At 39.0% G+C, this 22,836-nt stretch overlaps 1 protein-coding gene and 1 pseudogene across 4 annotated transcripts; one reads left to right on the top strand and one right to left on the bottom strand.

The window, feature by feature from the left end:
• The first annotated feature begins 1,868 nt into the window (after nucleotides 1-1,868).
• On the top strand, nucleotides 1,869-5,774 carry LOC145489615 (uncharacterized; annotated as a pseudogene). The gene is made up of 2 exons (XR_014049612.1): nucleotides 1,869-2,008; nucleotides 4,685-5,774. The product of XR_014049612.1 is annotated as an uncharacterized LOC145489615 (transcript).
• Nucleotides 5,775-7,131: 1,357 nt separating this feature from the next.
• On the bottom strand, nucleotides 7,132-22,564 carry LOC145489614 (cysteine-rich motor neuron 1 protein-like). Of its 3 annotated transcripts, XM_081468614.1 has the most exons (11): nucleotides 21,416-22,564; nucleotides 21,096-21,251; nucleotides 18,293-20,097; nucleotides 12,042-12,402; nucleotides 10,771-10,986; nucleotides 10,251-10,320; nucleotides 9,792-9,859; nucleotides 9,019-9,222; nucleotides 8,812-8,881; nucleotides 7,559-7,623; nucleotides 7,132-7,219 (listed from the first exon to the last, which is right to left on the bottom strand). In XM_081468614.1, exons 4-11 carry the CDS (start codon nucleotides 12,397-12,399, stop codon nucleotides 7,194-7,196), a joined length of 1,077 nt encoding a protein of 358 aa, XP_081324740.1. In that variant the 5' UTR covers nucleotides 12,400-12,402; nucleotides 18,293-20,097; nucleotides 21,096-21,251; nucleotides 21,416-22,564; the 3' UTR covers nucleotides 7,132-7,193. The 3 variants fall into 3 exon arrangements, with proteins under 3 accessions (XP_081324740.1, XP_081324741.1, XP_081324739.1); XM_081468615.1 differs by lacking the exons at nucleotides 18,293-20,097; nucleotides 21,096-21,251; nucleotides 21,416-22,564 and adding an exon at nucleotides 14,674-15,068; XM_081468613.1 differs by lacking the exons at nucleotides 18,293-20,097; nucleotides 21,096-21,251; nucleotides 21,416-22,564 and adding an exon at nucleotides 14,343-15,068.
• Nucleotides 22,565-22,836: the final 272 nt, after the last annotated feature.

Consider the following 22,836-nt stretch of genomic DNA (forward strand, 5'->3'; position numbering starts at 1 on the left):
CCAAGGAATGTAATAAAGGTGCTCACTTCCGTATGATCTCTCGTGTCCTCCATTTTCGAATTTTATAATTAATAAAGGGTCTTACACAATCAACAGATCATTAAACTATCAAATTTAAAAATCAATCAATCAACTTTTATTCTGCACTATTTACAGAATTAATTTACATCAGTATTATAAAATAACTATGAGAAGAGAAATATGTGTTGCATATGGCTATGAAAAGAATAATCAATAATGTGCCACTTAATGATCATATTACTCCCCGTTATGTAAACCTTGGTCTTACTAAGCTTCCTGACATTGTTAAACTATGTACTTGCCAGTTATTATATGGCCACCCAATTGATGAAAAACCGTCTAATTACACCATATCTCTGGTATCTGAGCAACATAACTACGTTACTCGAAGTGCATCCCTACAACACTTAAATCCCGGTTTCTCCAGAATAAATATAAGGAAATTTTGCCCCACTGTTATTGGATGTTGCTATTGGAATGACCTTCCTTTTTCTATACGTAACTTAGCGATTAGAAAACGTTTTAAAAAAGCACTCTTCCAGTATTATTTTGCTCAGTATTAATTAATTCATACCTCTTCCTCTCCTGTGTTAAGTTAACTTTTTTACCCTAATTATTATTGTCAATTAAACAAGGGCATATAATTAGCTTGCTATATTTTTGCCCTTTTCCATTTCTCCTCTTACTTGTCTACTTTATATTTATCTTTGTAATTTTAGAATGGAATAAATAAATAAAATGAAATGAAATGAAATGAAATGAAATAAAAAAATATGTGCGTGGTAATCAGGGTAGCCAATGGCTCTTGAACTGGTTACCACCATGTTAAAGTAAATGCGGAGAACAGAAATAAAAGTCCTATGCCAGTTGTTATCGAGTGGCTATATATGTGTGCCAGGGGGCTTCGATGATGGCTATGCAGCAATTGTAATTTAGCTTATTTGGAACGTCTAATGATGATTTTTGTACATTCAGGCTTGAGAAGAGCCCGCTCACTTGAGCTTCTGTGATTGAAAACATCACAAAACTAGACGAACGGCTATTCCCACACTCTTGTCCGGCCCCACAAGATCCTCTTTCTGATTTTGTTGATATAATTTTTTGGTTCACTTTATACCTTTCGACCTGCTTATATAAAGCTTAATCTTTTGGGTGCTTTCATACGAAATTCTCCAATTTTGGCCTTAACAGCTTGTTTGACAGCTTGTTATGAGAAAGAAATGGAGCCTAGGTGTACAACATGTTACTACTTGGAAGGCCAACCTAAACAGGGAAAATTCCTTCTCTAAAGTTTTACCAAGGGGGCAACAGGGAGGAAGTTAATAAAATTTATTATTATTAACGTCTTTATTTGCAATATAACTCAAAGAAAAGCTGATTTCTTGACAATTTTCAGTAGCAGCTTGGAAACCTTCTGGCGAGTTCCATTTGTTACTTTGAGCAAGAACATTGCAAACAGTAGTTTGGTTCTGGTAAAGGTCTAGTAAATCTCTGGTATGGTACTTCTTCTGCACGAGTGCCATCATTTGCAATTAGCATTGGTATACATGTAGGCATGCGTGATATGAAGAGAGTGATTAGTGTGCCATACACTATGGAAGATTTTTCTTTTAGGAAACTGGATGAACAAGATGAATAGGAAATAATGCAATGTCATGCAATGTCAATACCCAAACAATGTAAGGTCAATACCCATGTGTACCCCTAGTATATACCATATGGAAGGAATTAAATAAACAAAAATAACTAAATAATACACTACAATAAGGGATGCAGGAGGTATTTACCGAGCTCTCTCCTGAAGTACCTCCGTGCCGCAGGTCAAAAGGATCGCAGCTCACGACGAGTATTTGAGCACGCATAAGCGATTGACCAGAAGGACAAGAATCTTGGGAAGTCATACTTGAGGAACACTTTCGCTTTTAAGAGTGGAACGCACAGCAACACCTTCCTCGAAAACCATTGCTTTCTGCGAAATTTAAAAACGGTACGTTCAAACAAATTTAAGGCTCATGTATTTATCATTAGGAATCTACAATTTCATAAAACGCGCAGCTCAGACGCCGGAACGCGGAACTAAATGCAAAGGCACTGAAAGTGTCTTCTTCATGTAAGACTGACTTACGTTATTCAGTTTGCTGGGCCTGAAAACGCCTCTTTGCCCATTCACCCTCCAGTTCTCGGAAAAAACAAACTGGTGTTCGCTGCAGTGTGTCATGGGGTATATTTGGTGGTGAATTATTCGCCTCAACACCAATATTAATGTGGCCCGGATTCGCCTGACTCAAGGATCGATGTTGTTTGTTGTTGCTTTCCTTAATTCTCTACCCTGAGGTTTTCTCTCTTGGTCTCTTTGGTTTTCTTCTCTCTCCAAAAGCGAATATAGCCACTCCGTCTGTAACGGCTTTGGCACTACCAGTTGTTTTATTTTATTTATTTCTTTTATTTCATGGTGTGATATTTCAGGTGAGCTCGGGATGTATTCTTGACTTTTGATCTTTTTAACTGCCAACTTTTCGCGTGACTTGCCACCATGTTTGTAATTGCGTAAGACTACTTTGGCGCGCGGCGTGATCGAGGTGAGCCTGTTATTCAAATGTCTTGTAACTGCTAACACAATCTATATTCATATATTTTATTTCCTACGATCTATATTTTTTTTAGGGACAAAAACAAAATAAAAACTGGCTTGACTCTTGGTTGACTCGAGGTTGGCTCGTGTGTCGCTACAACTCCAACGTTGATAGTTCGGCAAACGAACGCTTTAGTTTGGCTTAGTCTTTTCACGGAGAATTTAGACGCCTCTGGTTCATATTTCTGGATTTCCGCAAAAATTTAGAAAATAATTTACGGACCTACGATGTTCGACAGCTGTTCAGCTGTTCAGCTGTTCAAAGGATATTTTCCTTCCGGGGAAACGGTGTTGCGTCATGTCTGATAAGGCAGCCACGTGTTTCGATCAAAGCTTGACTTTTTGTGCCTATTGACTCTTACATCATAGTGCAGTGAGTGAAGTATAGCTTTTCATGATTGTTACTGTTGCTTTACTTAATCAGTAATGCTTTTTCCGATAGCAAATGACGGCTGCATGTTTTTGTTCTCAGATCGTGACAACTAAGGTTTCTATGTGTGGGATTTCATGAAAACAGACCGGATTTCGGCTTTAAAGGAAGCCAACAATGACCTTGATTTTTTCTTTCGGTTTCAGGTTTCTTTATGTACGCACAAATTAGAAAACATGGTTCAATGCTTTCCCGGAAATTTTGTTGTTTACGGCGCCGGAAATGGAATGGTCGCATCGAAAAGCCATTTCAGTCTTATCAGACTGATTCTTTTAGTCATTACCACATGTGCATATATGATTATGCCTTACAATAATTTGTCGCAGGACATAGTGGATTAAGAACAAAAAAGTTAACCCTATTTCATAATGTACACCTTGTAAAACAGTGCATGAAAACCGTTTCCGCGAGCTTCTTTTCCTTTCTCGGAAAAAATTATATTGTTCGACCCATTTTATTGATAATTAAAAGCTAGTGGTATAAAAAAAAATATCATAGTCATGAATTTTGTGGTTGACGAAAATTGGCGTTTACGGTCTTTACAAAGTGGCGGAGATCAACCGTTGTTCATCTAGATTACGAAAACAACCTCTTAGATGTTCTGGTAGAATATAGATTCAAAATTCTCCTAGCGAAATCTCGAGGTGATGCACTTTGTTGTCTATCGTTGGATAATAGATTTCTTTGTAGTCAGTGGTTTTTAGCAAAGTGATGTCTATGTGGGGGCGCCAATTTCTTGCCTTGCTCGTGCTCAGTTTCGTTTCCTGGGCAACTTGGGGACTACAATGTTTTGAATTTCGCTTGTTTTGCGTTGTAACTGATTCGAGAGCAAAATCTGAGTTCAAATGAGGCTTTATTCCGATCTTTTAAGAAACGTTTTCACCACGTCACTCGCAAGCCGGTAACCCTGAGTCGCTAAAGCTTAAAGCAGATTAAATCTTGCAAAGCGAGACTTAGATTGCCGGCTTGCTCAAGCAGCCGCTCACCCAAAGAATATCCAAGCTAAAAAGTAAAACTGGTCCTGACGCTTTAATTGAGCACCTCGGATTCTCGTTTTCATGTCAGTGTCCTTTATTTTAACACACTTAGCGACCAGTCCCACATTTCCATGAATTCCTCCGGTGATCCCCTGCTACGGGCCTGATGTAACTTCCTTCCACAGGCACTCCACATCTCGCCATTACTACCCTACCCTTTGTAGAATTCAATGAACGACCTGGTAGAACCCACACACCCCTTGGGACACATGGTCTATGAATCTAGATTAACGCAGCAGCTCCTCAGGAGTTCATGGAACTCAGTAGAGCATCCGACTGGTGTTCCAGAGGTCGTGGGACTCTGAATTTTCCCCCGTTGCCTAGCAACTAACATGTAATAGTTATTAGTATAGACCACACAAGTGAGTAGATTTTTTGGCGCGCGGTGATTGGCTAACTCGGAGATGATTAGCCAAGTACTATCGAATGGCGCGCGAGATTCTTCATGTTGTAAAAAATATTGAGTTTTTGGCGCTTTTTATTCAACTTTTGTGGTATATAGTAGAACAATTACTCACCTCCACATCCGTAAATTATTAATTATTTAGTACCTTTCTTTTTCAGAGATGGGTGGTAGACAAAGCGCAGAGGCCCAACAGCTATATTCTTTTCAGAGATGGGAGGAAATGACAATATCCAAGGGAGATAAAGAGATGACTCTTCCCGCAAGCCCATTAGTTTCCTTTGAGGAGATGCAAAGATGGGCAAAGGCCTCTTGCAAAATCATTTTGGGTCCTTGTTCTTGGGGCTCAGGGTTCTTCGTGGTTTTTCGTATCCATGAGAACCAAGTCTTGTACGGTGTAATGACAAACAATCACGTTTTAGATGAGAACAGGCTTACAGTTGAGCAGAATGTTCAAGTTCGTCTTCACAACGATCAGACGATCACTGTGCAGCTTAGGAGAGCTGGAATCCGATTCACCTGTCCTTTGCTTGATGTCACGTTTATTGAGCTGAAGGAGGTTGATGTCCTAACAGTGGATCATCATGGTGTAAAATTTCTCAATGTTAGTGGTTCTTCCCAGTGTACCCGTCCGGGAACAGAAATAGCCATCATGCAATACCCGAAAAACCACTCCATGCTGGCCTTCGCGCAAGGTACTGTGTATTCGCTTTGGGGAACTTGTATCCTTCACGACGTTTCTACGAATTATGGTTCTTCTGGTTCGGGGATTGTGTCCATGCGCAGTAGAGAGGTAGTGGCAATACATTGTGCGAGACGGCCTGACACGAAAGTTAATGTAGGTGTTAGAGCCTCTGTTGCCATCCAGGCATTATTAAAAAAGTTATCAACGTCGACATTGCACATCACAAACCAGCTAAAGATCTCAACCATCGCGAATTACGGGAACTTAAAATGCTTGGCCTCCACCCAACAGAGAACAAGTTTTTGTTCGTCAGTCCGTCAAGTTTTTTTGTCACACCTTTGTGGTTTTATCACACCAACCATGCCTGGTACTGGACGCCTACCCGACCAGATTCCTACAACGAAACAGAGGAACTGAGAAGAAGCAACTGGCTTGAAATTGGTGTTGACAAGAGCAAAATTGTAATAGGTGGCTACTGGGATGGAGAAACGCCAGCTCCAAGAAATATAGTGCTAATAGATAAACTTGCAGCTACCGGTTTTAAATATCTCGTGTAAATATCTTAAGTACAAGTCCAATATGGTCGAAGACACTAGTTTTCAATCGAATGGCGTAAAACCAAAACCATAAGTATTTGATTTGGCCAATCGTAAGTGAATCAAACAGCACAATGAACCATTCAGAATCCGAATTAATAGACCTTTTAACGGTTTTTGACCCTATTGATTACGGGGGCGGGGGGGGGGGTGACAAACACAGTTTAAATTACAGTGAATGTACGGATATTTTGCCCACTTTGAGCCATTATAAATCGTTTAAGGTCTGTCGGAAATCTTCGGAAAATTGTCAAAAACGTCGTCATAGTATGTTATGCAATAAACAGAATACTACATGCCCACTTGTGGATACGAATTTCATCTCCTCGTGTTCAACACTCGAAGATAAAATTCGTATCCACCCGCGGGCATGTAATATCTATTTCTGCTGCGCATTTACTTTTTGTCAGCCAATGAAAAAAAATTCGAACTCTTTGGTGCGTTTATAGCTACTCGTCAACGACATTTTAAGACGAGTAGCACTGGGGAGGAGAATGGTTCAATACCTCCTCGATACAGAAAAATTCGCTTTTCATTGCGTTCTGACTTGACATAAGTATTAGCACAAGCACAAGAAAAACAACATCTTTTGTACTGCTTGTGTTTGTGCATGTGCTGTGGGCGTCCTCACTACCGTTTAATACACTTATGCCAGTGCTAACGCCTTATGCCGTTGTGAAAACCAGGCTTTACTTTACATGTGTACATGTACTTTGTTAAGCTTTTATAATTATCCATGGGCAATGCTGAAAAAAAAGCAGTTACAACATGAACCCACTAAAAATGCAGAACAAACTCAGTGGAACTCTGCTCTTTACTGTAACTTTAATTTATTAACTTATATATTAAGTTTATAATTAAGTTATTCATTTCACTTGACGTAATATCTTATAACTAACTGACTGAAAGGATATATTTTGCCTGTCGACGGTTTAGTCCAGAGCGAAATGGAACAGATATTCTCTGTTTTATTTTTGCAATGTTTCTAAAATAATAATCGTTTCTAATTGATACCTATATACCGGCAATGTGCGGGCAACACAGAAAGCCTGAAGACTAACTACTTTTACCGCTCGTTTTGCCTCTTCAGGAACTCTACATTTTAGCTCACGTTTTTGTCAGGCGTGGTATTTATAATATATTAAAGTCCCAAATTATTAGCTCCTTACAGGTCTCTGATGTCTTATCCGACCACCCTTAGACGGTCAGTAAAATTTAACATAATAAATTGTAACAACATTAACATTTTATCCTAACGTGATGCACAGCAAATGAGTCTTTGAAGTCTAATTTCTTCAGGCGCTGTTGCAAACTTTGCTGGTGGACTGTTTCCTAGTCTTATGTGACTGCACGTAAACTTTGATCCGCATTTATTCAATCCGTCAGTTTTTACTTAGGTCTCATCTTTAGTGGCTCTGCAAATAACAAAAAGATCCATACAAAAAATTACTGGACGTTATAATGATACAGTACTGTAATAGTAAGGTCTTCTGTCGAAAACGTTAATAAACGTATGATTGCATTTAGTGACGAGGGCTGTAAGGGTGGTGAAAATTCTATTTTCGCGTTTGGCGGCTTTTTGCATCTAATATGAGCTGGAAAGACAACTTCTCTTATAGCTGGTTCGACAGCTCTTGTCAAAAATCATCAAAAGGCCTTCCAAACTGAGGCCGGTATAAAAGGAAGTAACTAAAGTAACACTAAGAAAGGAATTATGACTGAACCGATTGAAACCAAGCATTATCCGGTCTTACCCTTGATCATCTTTGTAAACTTGCATCTGTTGCTTGAGCACTGCCACTTGGAGTAGCTGCAAGTACTGTTAGAGATGAAATGGAATCAAGGAACTGATGTATATGTACATATATGTATAGAGCTGTTTTCACTACACGATTGGCTTAAAAACCTCGCGCCACATTTTTATCCAATCAGAAGTCAAGACAAACCAATCGTGACTCGTTTGCACGCGTTTTCCCGCGCTTTGCAACAGCAACATGTAATTACTTCGAGCTTTGATTGGTACATTCACAGGATTGCCTGTGTCCTTTGTGATTGGCTAGAGTGATTCTTTGGTTTTAGTTTTACGGCACTCAATTGAAAACCACTCTATTCAAACGCTACTATTACGTTATTACGTTGACGCTTCTCTTGATGAATTAAACTGACCTCATAAAATATATGCACTCCATTGTTGCTGTAATGAAAGGCGCGGTGGTGTGTTTTGCATGTGTCTTAAACTCTAAATCCAGTCCCTGTTGTTCAAAGGCTGTAGGAAGCATTGTAAATGTAAAATGCTTCCTAACAAACAAATCACCATCCAATGGATAGCGGTGTACGCTTTGAAGGCAGTGTGAAGATTTCGCACCCAATGGAGTTTGCATTGTTCGAGTTCACACCTTACTTTTCGAGTTCGCACCAAGATATCTCGAACACGCCCTCAGCATTCACTCTCGTGTGGCGAGAAAAAGATTGTGAATGTTATGGCAGAAACAGAGGTAAAACTTCTGAACAGGTACCACCGTTGTAATTTATACTTTGTGGCAAAACTAGTATTTCTGGTGAAATAGTTTTCCTTTAGGTTTCGATTTCCAAATTCAAATTAGCAACATTTTGGGAGCATGCCCCACTGATTCAGCAACCTAGCTCTCAGTGTTTTCATTCACAGGAGTAGTGATACTTAAGGTACTAGAGTATGATAGATTCCAATTTTCTTAAACTCAAGGGTTATACATCAAGATACAGTAATACAAAGGAGGGAGCGACAGGGTGATAAGAACTCTGACGGTGTGAACATGATTGCATTGGGTGCGATGCCTCTTGCTACTCTTCAAACAACCAGGGCCAGATTAAAACGTTTGAGGTTCAAGTCTGCAGTCGTCCTTGACTGTGTCCTTGGATAAAACTGCTCTCTGAGTACCTCTTTGGCGAATACTTCGCCATCTTGCTCTAACATTTTGCCTTTAGGTTTATTACAATAGTATTAGTGTAGCAACATCAGACTCCTTACCACAAGGTACACCGGTCCGGAAGAACAATAAACTCTCCGTGAAAGTACTTTACTCCCTCAAAGTGGCAAACTAATGGGTGATCACAAAACATCATTTCAGTATTAGTTTACTTTATTGACGTTTTTTTTTTTCTCGAACCAAATATTTGCCGAATTGCCGATATTTGCTGGTTAATATTCGTGGTTAATAATTGCAATTACACCAACCTCTAGCGTAATCTTGCGGGCACACTGGACAGCATTTTCCCTTGATTTTAAATGGATCGTCACACAGTGGCTTGGAACAGCGAATCACGGAGCAATTGCCTGTCTGGAATTCTCCACACAAGCAGTGAGCGCATTCACTGAGACTCCAGATCTCACCCTCTTTGTACACCTGTCCTGTCAGTGGGTCAGCGCACTGTGGTGTCTCTTTGAAATCAAAATTTAAAAATTAAATGATAATTTGACGATTTGCCAGATTTTGACCGTTTGAAGGGGTATGTGTGCCAGGTTATGCAAAATTAAATAGATTTAAAAAAAATAAATAATTTTGAGCTGAACCTGTTTCAGCTCAATAAACAAGTTCATCTCAAAATAGGAAGTTTTCGTTTAGCGGTTTCTTTGGTTTCTTTACCCAATCCAATAGAATTCGCTGTAGTATTTTTTAATTTATTTTAAAATATAACAGTGAAATAGACCAAAATATTTTGTGTACTTTCAGCTAGTCTGAAGCAAGACTTGATGTTAACCAATCGTGACTGCCTTATTCACGTTTTCCTGCGCTTATGGCACCAGTTTTTTTTGTTGTTGTTTTGTGTTCTGACCGGCTGACCGTACGGTGATCGGTTTTTGAATCAAATGATGGCTCGAAGCCGAACTGACTAATGTTGTGATTAATATTTTAATAATTACATTAGAACTGTTCTCCTCGAACAATCATTTCATTATAAATAATTTTTTGAAGGATTGCAGGAAGAACTTTTTTCTTTGCAACTTACCACTCAATAGATCCATTTGTTGTTGGCTGTCATGTTGACACACCCAGCCTTCCGATTCTTCACATTTGCTTTAATCAAGGAGGAGGAAAAAAACTTCTGTGAAATACGGATTATTGATCGTGACCAAGCGTGAGGCCAAGATGGCTGGATTTTGGCCAATTTCTCTTTTTGTGTGTTTATGAAATGATTTAAGCTCGAGATTGTAACGGGGTTTTCGAGATAACCAAGAAGTAAGAGATAGGGGGTTCATTTGTATTCAGTGGGATACTGATTTTCGAACCTCCAAAGGAAACGAAAATTGGTTTGAAAAATTGTGGGTAAAATTACAGTGTACTACTGTGGGGAAAGAAACGACTCAGTTTGGTTCGAGAAATCGAGATCCCATGGCCACTGTATTTACAACTGGAGCACATGTATGCTTAATCATGGGTATAAACTCCAAGAGAATTCTGTACTTACCAGAGCGACTTACGGTCTTGTAAGACAATGATTTCACTCTGGAAAAACTTCTTTCCATTGAATTTGCAAACTAAGAGATAAAAGGTTCCGTGTGTTAGCTGAAAAAAGACCCTTTTTGTCAAGAAAGATGCATAACTAATCTGTTAATGGTGGCGTTTATCTGGAGCTGCACTATTTATAGAACGAACTCAGAAAAAGAGGTTGTAAAGTTGTTTATCACGCCTCTCGCTTTGGACAAAGGAATACCGCATTCCAAGACGAGCGCGCGTGAAGCCGACCATACTCAATTTCGATCTGTCGCTTTCCGAGTCTCAAGTACGGTCTTCGCTCCTCCCGAGTACGGGCTCCTCAATCCTGAACAGCGACTGCATATCTATCGAGCCAATGTGTAGACGAATTAGGCTGGATTTTCAGCCGGGAGGCCGACAGAGACCGGAAAATGCGCTTCATAAAATTGACTAATCACAGCACAAGTATTGGTATCTCAGAATTAGTGAAATACTCGTTGCATAGAACTAACCTTTATTCCAGCCAGTGTCCAAACAAAATCTACAGCATCTCCCTTCTACACGAGCAGGATTCTTGCAACCAGGAGCATTACACTGTATTGCCCAGCAGTTGAGTCGACCACTTCTCCTGCACACGCATGCTGTACAGGCGAAGTCTCCTCGTATCCAAATCTCATCAACTTGGTAGGATTTTCTTGTGACGAGGTCAAAGCATTTATTTTTCCCACCTGTTGTGAAATAAGAAAATCAAAACGATACTATCAGAATATCACGTGAATTAGCTTGCTTGGCTTATTATTTAGACTACATGCTGGTAGGCAAGTGAAAGATGCCGGATTTTATTATATAGATACGAGTGTTTTGCTAGAAAATATTCATACGAAACTAGATCCGGGACCCGAGTGGCGTATTTTCCATGTCCTCACTGGTGAGGATATTGATGACGTCATGTCTCGCTTTTTCACTGTTCTTCATGCAAACAGTAAGTTTGTCTATAATAAAATGAAAACTATAGAAATAAAAGAAAAGTTATAAAATGAGGATATGAGTTTTATTTTTTCACTTCATATTGGTACTAAATGAATCTTTTTTAAAATATTTCTCGACAAAAGAGAAATTGTCCAAATTTCGTTGCATTTGACCGTTAAAAGCAATATTATACTCACTGGCCGTGCTCGTTCGTAAAATATTGTTTTTACCGCTCGAAAATAAAATTCATATCTTCTCTCCGCGGTATAATATCCTCTCTATATTGTAAACACACCGCTATTCTACTTTTGAAGATCATTTAAAGTGCGACATTTAAAACATAAATTCCTCTGTAGCCAGCTGTTCCAAAGAAGGGTTTTTGAATTTAACTTTGCACTAAGTAGCCTGTGTATATCCGCCCCCTCCCCTCAAAAACATGGGGGAGAGGGAGATCTATGTAGCGACTTCACTAATCGTGTTCCGCACTCCGTGTAGCTTTTCTGGATTGTTTGAAAAGTATGCTGATAGGTTGTTATACTAATCTGCATTGCGTAAAAGATTTCCCGTTTTTAAATTGGTTAATAGATCATTTTCTCCAAATACCGCTCGAGTACCAGAAACCAGGCATTTTCGATCCGCCATTTTCTCACAACGCGAAAGTTTGTGCCAAGCCGCAGAATGCCAAACATTCTCACATATGTACGAGTTGCGCTAGCAACTACAGATGTACAGAAAATTAAATGCCGGCACCTGATTTTGAGGAGAGGGGGCGGATGTACACAGACTATGCCCTAAGCTCTTAGCTTCCACTCACCTTTTTCGCATCTCTTCACTTTAACGTTGTCTGGTTTCATGCTGTCGCAGTACCAAACATCATCTCCAGGAACACAAATCAATCCCTTATCACATTGTTCGTCTTGTCTCTCTAGGGGCTCTCTCCTGCATGGTTCCCCAATCGACTTGAGACACACATCACAGCAGCCACACTTGTCTTTCACCACAGCGGTTTTGCAATTTGTCACCGCGGGACACGAGTCCTTCGGGTCGGGACAATCGCCCGCGCTATCACACCAGCAGGAACTGCATTGCGGCATTGGAGTCTGCGCAATTACCATATGTGACAGACATGCTATGAATAACGTCGATGACAAGAGGCTTGTCGTTGCTGCCATAACCTGGAAAAATTCAAATAAACACCTTTTTTTTTTGGTTTCGTAATAGATGCGAGTTCCATAGTTACGCTTGTATTATCACACGATTAATTTGAACGACATTCAAGCTCAAATATTTGAAACACATCTGATAGCATCTTCTAACTTGAGGTAAAATTGAATATAAGCGGTTGACCATCGTAATTTTAAAGGCTCGGTATTTTCCATATAGTATCGATACATTGTAAAGCAGGCAGACAAAAGTAACAAATTATCTGCCATGCAATGATTGTACATGTGCAAAAAAAGTCTCAGAACTGACATTGAAAGAAATAATTTGGGATCACTTGGGAGAATTGAGCTATTGATTCATGTTAGCTTGGATATGCAAACTAATGCAGTTGCAAGTGATCAATTAATTCGAAGATCGACAAGTTCCTAACCATTTGATAGCATTGTTAGATTTTAAATTGTAAAGTGCAAGTGAGTCTATGATTACACCTGCTTTGGTTTTTCTGCAAATGTATCCCAAGGCTATAAAGACCTCACAATTTTTTTTTTTTTTTTCAGACATAATACCCTTAACTCGATACGGCCGGAGAAATAAAAACCTTCGATCTAGGTACAGGTAGAGTGTTTACAGTGGAACCTCCATTTAACCAACCTCTATTAAACGACGTCCTCGGTATAACGAACGATCGTCGCACCAGTAACAGTAAAATACATGGAAAAGAACCTCAATATAAGGAAACCTCGTTATAGCGAACATATTTTGCCAGTCCCTTGGCCCTTCGTTAAATAGAGGTCCCTCTGTGTAAACCTATAAAATGAAGTTAAACTGGTTCATATTCCTATAGCACTCTCCAATAAAATTAAAGGTTTCGAGTCAGACTGAGACGGGACCTTTCACCATTTTTTTTTTTTTTTTTTTTTGAACTTTCTACCATGACCTAAAAAAAATTGTCAGCACTCAGATCATCGCCCCAGTAATAGTAAAATATGTGGAAAAGAACCTCAATATAACTAAACCTCGTTATAGCGAACATATTTTGCCAGTCCCTTGGCCCTTCATTAAATCGTGGTTCCTCAGTACAAACCTACAAAATGAAGTTAAACTGGTCCATATTCCTATATCACTCTCCAATAAAATTAAAGTTTTCGAGACGGGACCTTTCACCAGTTTTTTTTTTTTTTTTTTTTTTCCCACCATGACCTAATTAAAAAATGTCGGCACTCAGACGTTCAAGAATTCGAGAACCAAGCTTTTACATCATCGTGATCAGGTGTTGAACAGAGAAGAATTAACCAGGGCAGATTGGCCCGAGAGAACTGTTTTTTTATTGGGTCTAGAAGTCAAAGGACAAACACTTGACGAAACTCTCAGCTAGAGTTTCGAGACGACAAAAAGAAAATGTAAGACACTCACGAAGGTGTTATTAATTAAGACATGTAGCCCATACTAGAGAACTTATAAACCAGATTTCTGGCTGTATCTAGATGGATTCTTGCACTGAGGGAAAAAAAAAAGCTACTCAGCTGCTTACACTAGTTACATTGACAAACTTTGTTCCTCTGAGCGATGATGAATTCCCATAATGAATCAAAACAAAGTGTAAAATGCCAGCTAAAATCCAGCACAAGCTGATTGTGGTTACTTCGCTCGCATACTCCTTGGCTAAGATTAAGGATAGCACATTATCTGTTGAAAATTGAATACTGTTCAATTTGTTATTGTTTTTACTTAAGAGAGCTCAAAAGAGTTGATTCCTTTGCATGTTGTGTCGTCAAACCGCATTAAAATGATCTTTATCTCAAAATAAATGTTTGGTTAAAGGATCTTTTTAATGCAGTAAAACTGCAAGCGTCCTTAATCGTGTTTCAAAAATAATAATAACATAAACAATAACTCATTGTCGAGATTTAAGAGTTCAACGTTATTTGTGTATTTGTACACTGTGCTTTACCTGCTTACAACCGCAGAAGTTTGACCAGTAGGAACTAATTCCGAGTTGGAACGGGTCGAGATAACAAAACGGCATAATACGCTGGCAATACAACCTTTGCAAAATGGACTTGAAGTCGGCACTCCGTTGGTAAATGCCCCCATGCTTTGGCATGTTTGAGGTTGGAAGGTAGCATTTTCTTCTTCTGCTTACAAATTCTTGCATTGAAGTGGGTTAAGTCTCACTCGATTTAATTCAATGACATCGCAGGGTGATTCTGATATCCTATAAAGATCTGCGCCTTTTCTTGTATATAAGATTACAAATTGGTCATACTCTAAGCGAGTCTTACCTTCTTCGCAGACGTTGCTTTGGCGGGGCCTTGTCTATCGAGAGCTAGCTGGACCGCGAAACACCGGTCGGAGTTTCGCCACCTTCTCGAAGATGTATCAAAACGATCTTTTGCAGGATAAAGTTCCGTTGTAATGTAATACAAAACTTGTCAAAAGGTTAGAACTATATTTTTAGGAGATGTGAGGACGAAAATCTGCGGTCCATAAGGGCATACCGCAAGAACACATGGCAGAAAAAAACCTCTTTGTCCCAAATTCAAAATATTTCACTGTTTATAACTCAATGACGAAATAATCATCTGGTTTTTGAATGATGCAGTGCTTTATAAATGTTTTAAAACGTCGTTAAGACGTGTAAATGTGAAAATTTGAGTTTCGTGTCTGACTTCAAACATCATCGATCTTGATCGTTTAGGCCTGCTACATCTGACCTCTCCAAATTAAATATTGCCATGAGAGAATATTTTCAAATATTTGATAAGTGAGTTTGCACATGACGACAAAGTTGCAGGTATCGTTATTTTAATGTTTTATTTGTTCATGTGATTTAATTCTGGTGCAAATTGTTTTAATTCCACCTTAGCGGACTGAGCTGTTAATAAAAATGCGAACTTTTCTAGAAACCTGGGATTAATTTACAAAAAAAATATCATTGTGTTATTGGGGTGCTAATTGGAAAATAATAGCTCAAAGATTCCCTTTCAACTTTCAAGTTTCAAGTTTATCTCTGTTTTGAAAGTATTACTCTTAAGAGTGTTTGATCTTAAAAGGTTGGCACAACTTCAAATATGCACTGTGGCTCTGCGCTGCGGCCCTTTATCTCAATTTCACTCCCACTTGTTGACAAAGGCTGCCGCTTCTCGCAAAGTTTTCACTGGTTCGTAGATCTTATTGACATGTTCGCAAGGAAATATTGAGCAAAAGTAACTTATTTGAAGATAACCGTTTGTAGATTTTATCACTTGCTCATAAAATCGTATCGACTGTATGCACCAGCTGCATCTTGGCGGTTCACAACGCTTATCGGAAAATCTTCTTCTTCTCTTTATCTTTCGCGAATTTCTGTTTACTTAATCAAGCATTATTAACGCGCTTCTTCATGTATTGGAATTCTGTTTTCATAGTAAACAGACTCTAAGCAGGCCTATTGAAGTCTCCTAGGACTGCTAATGATAATGAAGAACCCTGATAAAGTCTATTTTCGGGCCTACAAAGGACAACTAAAGCTGAGGGGTTAATGGGTTCTTGACGTTACAGAAAGAAATCACTTTCAGTTAATCTCTCTATTCGTATGACTTATATTCAAGGAAGTTATAATTAGACATTCTGTCCAAACAACCTAAATTTATAATTAGCCATGATAGGTTTATTTTTGTCCTAAAATGGTCGTCTGAAAGACCCGAAGGTGCGCCACGTCTTAAAACTAATGAAATACCTCAAACAACTCTTTATTATTGTGCTCTAACCCACAGACCTGCCTAAAAATGTTTTTATCTACCCGCTCAGCTACGAATAACAACTCTAGATCTATTGGTTGCAGTTAAATGTTAGACTTTTCAAGGTCCTGCTATTATTTCAATTCTATGTATAACTGGATTTATGAAAATCATGTTTTGGCGAAAAATACGTTCCTTTGCCGATTGCACCCATATGAACTACTACAAACTTTGATTCACGGCACGACTCCTAAAGGCCCCAAAACAGTACTCCAGGCGATGAAAAAAAGAAGACCGCCAATTGAAAGAGACATACGAGAGTGGAGGACAAAAAGGTTGACATTACTTCGAATTTTGTATATTATACTTTCCCTGGCAACAAAAAAACGCTTGAGTAGCGCCAGTAATTTCTTTAACACTATTTTCACAAACCAAGACGTATATATATTAATTGTGTAGCCAAAATTCTATCTTGTGATCGTAAAACCTTCTTCCTTTACACCTATCTACCTCCCACCTGTAAAGGTAAAAGGTAAGTCTGCATACGAGCCAAGTGGACCACCAGGCCGGAGCTTATCCCAGTTTCTGCAGCATGAAGCGACCAGGAGTATTTCTACTCCCCCCCCCCCCCTCCGGATGGGATGCTAGTCCATCGCAGGGCTACCCCCAGCATTAAGTTCGCCAGCACTGGGTTGAGAGAGGCACTGAGAGTAAAGTGTCTCGCTCGATCCGGAAACGAGCGCACTAACCATGAGGTCATCGCGCCTCCCACCCATAGTCCTATCAAATCTAGCAGCTACATATCACACTTCACACTTTGCTTTATGCTTTTATTGAAGTTAAGAAAATTAAAGCAATAAGCTGTTCCGCTGGTATTATTCAACTAATCTAGGAGGACAAGTTCTTATCAGATTAATTACTTATTTGCCAAGTGACTACTATGTGTTAATGCCACAATTCATGAACTGTCTGAGCGTTCAAATTCTTGTAAAGGGGGACCCTGCGATAGCTCGCATCCCACTCCTGAGGGAATTAGCAATAATACTGGTCTCTACGTTTTACCCAGCGCTATAATTATATTGTTTTGTTTGTGTTTTGCTTCAGCTGTGTTAATTGTTCATGCAAGTCTGATCATGTACAGGCCAGAGTTTTTTTTTTTTTTCTTTTTTTTTTATGCTACTTGGTCTAAGATCGAGCAGAGGCCAGAGGAAAGTCACAGAGGAAACTACAGATAAAAAAATGGTTTGGGTCAATGATCTTAGGATCAAAAGTAGCCGAAGATCAAAGAGTAAACTGAAAGAAAGGCCTGCCTGTAATTATTTAGGAGCACATTTAGAATTATCCTTTCGGAAATTTCTTTTAGGTACCTAGCATTTAAAATATTTAACACAATCTGAAAGCCGGAAATTACACTGCCATATAACCCTGATTCAGTCGCCGATAAAATTCTTCCTGTGAGCTAAAGGAAACTTGTCAGATCCGTTCAGAGATTAAAATTTCATGCAACGTAATTTACTGTTGAAAACTGTTTTCTCTAAAGTCGTCGGCTAAAGTAAAACTTCGGTTATATATTTTTGATTAAAATGCAGTACGTTTGTGACAAACTCTTTATGATGCCTTGACATTGAGGTAAATCTTGGAACTCGAGTAGTTGGCAGTAAAAGAAAATGATCGGAAGACGGCGATGGGGGGAGGGGGGAGCCTTATCAGACATATTCAGTGACTCTGGGCCTGCAATCAAGTTCACCCTAAGTTACGTACCCTTCAGACTAGTTTCCTTTGGAATTATTTTGCTAATAAAAGTTGTGCACACCTGTTTCTAAAGTCAAATGAAATAAGAAAACTCTAGTATATCGTATCTGATTTGTATTAGCCATGGAGCGAGTACCAAGGAATTTAGCTTCTTCTCCCCCGCCCTCCCCCGCCCCCTTCCCGTGTGACATGCTAGTCAAACATAAGCTTCTGCCAGAATAAATTTGCCAATATCCGTCAATAGTTTCCTAGCGCCCATTTATATAAACCTGGTTACAGAAACACGCTTTGACTTTGAGTATAAAGTATCTTTTCCGAAAACACAGCATACGAGCGACCAGACAAAAAGATACTCAAAACTTGAAAGGCGTGAAGCTGGTAGCAAAAATTAACAAATTAAATAAATATATGTTACTCTTAATAAACTAACCTCTGTTTAAAGTTCCTTCCTTGATCTTTCAACTCCCCTTTTCCCTTAAATACGAATTAAAGTTCTTTTTCCCAGCACTGTACGATAAACAAACTTCAAAGAGGTCTCGACAGATTTCAACTCCGCAAAGAAGTTTGCAACCGTAACGTAAGTCGCACACTGAGATGAAGGGGTTGATTAGAGCAACAGACTCGTTATAGATAATATGTTTGATTACTGACAAGGTCGAATACATGTTTGACCCAATCTTTTGTCTGTTCATAACTTTATCGTCCAGGACGCCTTTTCGGTTTTTTCTCGTGAGGCAGAAACACTCCATAGATTTCATCAGTTGGCCAAGCAGGAAAATGAACATTTTGCCGGCAGTATGCCGTCTTGGAGATACCCGTACGTTACAATGATATAAGAAGCTTTCGTTATAAAGGTCATGGGAAGTGGCCCGTGTTTAGCACTTTTTTTGTCAAGCTTCATAGAAGCCATTTTCTTATCTCTCTTTTTAATCTGGGGCGGGTTGACGAGCTGACGTTACCTCACTGTATAAGCCGATTTATAGAAAGACCCTCCTGGCCTTTACGAACGCAGACAAATTTTTGGAAGTATCACACTGCCAAAAGTAAACAGAACTCGTCCCGTTCACACGTTTCCTATGACGGTTATGATAAAACTGACAGTGATGCCCACATTTGGGTTTCAATTTTTCGTTTTGTTCCGCAATTCCTTATTGACACCTTGAAGGGTCAAGGTATTTTAGTCATTCAGTCAACATTAAATTCGAAATGAAACAATGACTCAACGACCACACCTCATACACATCTAACACGTCATCTAACATGTCACGTGAGGTAATTTCTATTAAATGGTTGTGATGGTGGTGCCGTGGGGGTGGTAAATGACCCTTCTCTTCCCACCCCAGCCCCCCGCAAAGTTAACGGCTGCCAAATTCATCATCATCGGTTTTCTCGTTTCAGTGTTTAGATTCTTGTCTTCAACTCTCCTCGTCCAAAAAAATTCAAGAAAGAGAGAATAGAACAAATCTATACAGAGTGTGCGAGAAGAAAAACTGCGCAAATTCAATACCCGCGAGCGCATTTAAGACACACGAGGTAGCGACTATGGCTAGCTATTGGGAGTGAAGGCCCGACTCGCAAGCCAAGGAGCTCACGGTATTTTGAGTTATTTTGGCCGCAAACAAAATTACCTTAAAATTGAAGGAAACCTGAAAATAGTAGTTAACTAAGATGGAAAAACACCATAGAGATAATAATAAACCATAAAAGAACAAGGATGGTTAAGGATTGAGTAGATTAACGCGGATTACAAACGACGAAGTTGAAATATTTAGGCCTAACTTTGGAAGATGCGCAAACCGTGGCAGTAATGAGCCATTTACTCTCAAACTAAATATGCGCAAATAGAAATGCCGGAGTCTATATTTCGACTGCTAGGAGATAAGCAAAGCTCAGCTAGACTTCAAATTTAGCTGATATAGGAAACTTGAAGCATCACGCCGAGAATTAAGCCAAAATAAACAAACAGTGATATAAAATATCTTGTTTATTCTGTCTTAGCCAATAAATAGCTTATAGCTTATTTTATTACACACGCATACATACAAATAAACTCATAAGTTAAACAAAAATAAATATACTCCAACAATATAAATACTTCAAGGTTAAGTTATGGCTTCTAGCACTACGTTTTCGTCTTGAACATCATTTGTGTTTGTCTTGTCAATTCTTAAAGTTTCTTCAGCGACACCATGTGTAAGATTGTTCAATCTGCAGTTTCATATCGATACCGTCTTCCTGTAACAGAGAACAAGAGTAAAAGCAGTTTAGGCTTACATTAACCACGGCACCATTGTTGATAACTATAAAACCGTTAGTTCTTAAATGACCGGAACCGTAGAGAAAAAGACTTTAAATAAATTCTGCCCGCAAAGTTTCAAGAACAACATAGGAGGTTGCTTTTGGCCACGTTTGCAGAAGTGAGTGTTTTCGCTTTGCCTTGTAAAATTAATGAAGAATTTTTTAACACAGTTCTAACTGTGATAATAAGTAAAAAGTATATATCACTGAGAAATTAAAACATTTTATGTTATGATGAGTTGAACTGATATGTTATCATTAACCCGGGAATGAAATGGACTAACGAGGAAAACAAATAATCGTGACTGAGCAGAAAAAAGAACAGAATTGCTTTGTCAGAGAAAGAATTAATTACTTTTTAGGCGCGGGCGGCAAAAAAAGACAGTCCAATATCTAAGCGGAATTTATCTGAACCTCGAAGTCGGAGCTAGTCAGCGCATTTTCTGTGTGGCCATAGATTCAGTGGATTTCTTAAATGAACGGCGACATTTTCATGTCAGATTTCCTGATCAAGTTTAAATCTTAATTTTACGGTTTATTATAATTTCCTCTCGATTGTTTCTGTTTACATAGCGCAGAATTGCCTATAGAATAATAGCTAGAGTGTAAAACGTTTCTCAAAGCCTCTTTCTATTCGGCGCGACTCAGTATATATCGATAATATTAGTTTTGCGGTTTTCAAGAAAGAACTTTTAGCATAAGTCATCAGTAAGTTATTTGAATTCCGTCATATCGCTTCTTTAAGTCCTCTTGCATGCTATTTGTAGTTCTTTTTCTTTAACTGTTGCCGTCTATATTCGTTAAGCTGAATATCATGTACGCAAGACGGATGTTGTCGTAATTCTCTGTGACTTAGGGCTACACAACACCTGTTGAGTCTAACTGTGTGGGTGTTAAGAAAAAAAATGAAAAGGGCTACAAATCTGGTTCCTTACTTCAGTGCTGAACGCTGACATCAACTGGATCAGTTTCGCTTTTTTTTCTTAGGGCAACCTTTGAGCTTTCGCCTTTTTTTCCCACACCACCACCATCGTTTCACCCTCAAGGCACGTTTAACGCGCTCCGCTACTGCCTGCGTTATATCTGATAAGCTGAGAAGAAACACAAAACAATGTGAAGTTTAGTAAATATTTTTATAGCGGTCTTTTACCGAATAATTTGCTAGTGTCTTAAAACAGAGTTTGGCTGAAGGAATTGAGTAACTGGAACTAGTGCTTTCATGGACAAGGAGCTCAAAATTGAAAACTAGTCTCACCTTCTTTTCGCAAGATTATCCTTTATACCCGACAGCAATCCATCTTCTTTTTCACCATCAGCACTTCGCCAAAGCATGGCTAAGACTGCAATGAATACCACGAGAACTAAAACTCGTCTCATTTCGTGCTAAAAACTGCTAACGTTTCTCGAGTCTTTGTTAAATGTTCACCTTCTTGCTGCAGAACGTAGTTGCAACTGAAAGGAGTTGCTAAACTTTGTCCGTTTTATACACAGCAGGGATTCATGTTGCTACGGTCAGTGTGATATGTCGGAAGGAAATGATGATGTAACGTGATACGTAATTCTCTATATATATCACTTTGTTCCGTTATCATTTGACATAAGGAGCTTATAGACTAACCAAAGCATAAAAGGAAACACTCAGCTCAGTCACGCGCGGATTTGATGAAAAAAACTAGAACGCACATAGTGCTCAGTCAAAGACGTAGTTGAGGTTTTCGGAGCACCAATCTTTAGGCCAACCAAACCTGTACAGCTGTTATGTATGGCTTAAAGGAAGTGCAACAAGGCGGAAAAGGTAGCGTTCTCATAAAAATAAAACAACCTACTCAAGCAAGCAAAATTTAGTATTGAAAAATTCGGGAGTCTTACGCCGGAACAGGATATGCGTAAGACGTCTAACATAACCTTTGCAAAGCAACTGAAGCGTTAACAAATTTGCGTCAACGGGTGGGCAATTTGAGACGTTTCACTGAACAGTGATCCTGTGTAAGATGAAATACTATTGTGGTAAATCGAAGAGAGGGTCTTATGAATATTTTTTTATGGATAACGCAGGCAGACAGGCTGGATTTCAGAACCCCTCACCTGTGCAAAACAATAATGACAGTTTTTGAGGGTCGCTAAGGGCAGGGAAAGCTAAGAAAAATAGAACTGCAATACGGCTAAAACGCTTGCAAAATATGTAAAATGTGCGAAAAAAAGATAAACAACTGTGCTTAACTGATACGAAATTATGTCTTAAAATGGATAAAATATATGTTCCTCCGCTAAACAAATATCGATCGGACTAGTCGACCTCAACGACATGCACTGTGGTTTTAATGTTTAGCAGTAACCTTGGTTTCCAGTACAAAACAAAAAATTACTGCTAGACAGGTTGCGATACTAAGACCTTGACCATTTAAGTCAGTAATGCATCAAAAAAGAGCCAAAAACTTTCACTTATTTTAATAATGTTGACCACGAGATTTATAAAAAGTTTTTTCGTGTCAGAACAAACAGCTTATCCGCTTTCTTCCGCTATAAACAACATAACGGCTTTGGTATTACCTCTCAGGGAGCTGGGCCGTGTTTCATTCGCTAGTTGCCCACAATTGCCAGTGGTGAAATATTATTTATACTCACAGAACTATACGAAAAAACTGTATCTTCGCCCGGCTACAAACAATTTCTATA

Source organism: Orbicella franksi, chromosome 6 (genome assembly GCF_964199315.1).
Source record: "Orbicella franksi chromosome 6, jaOrbFran1.1, whole genome shotgun sequence".
Taxonomy (NCBI): Eukaryota; Metazoa; Cnidaria; class Anthozoa; order Scleractinia; family Merulinidae; genus Orbicella; species Orbicella franksi.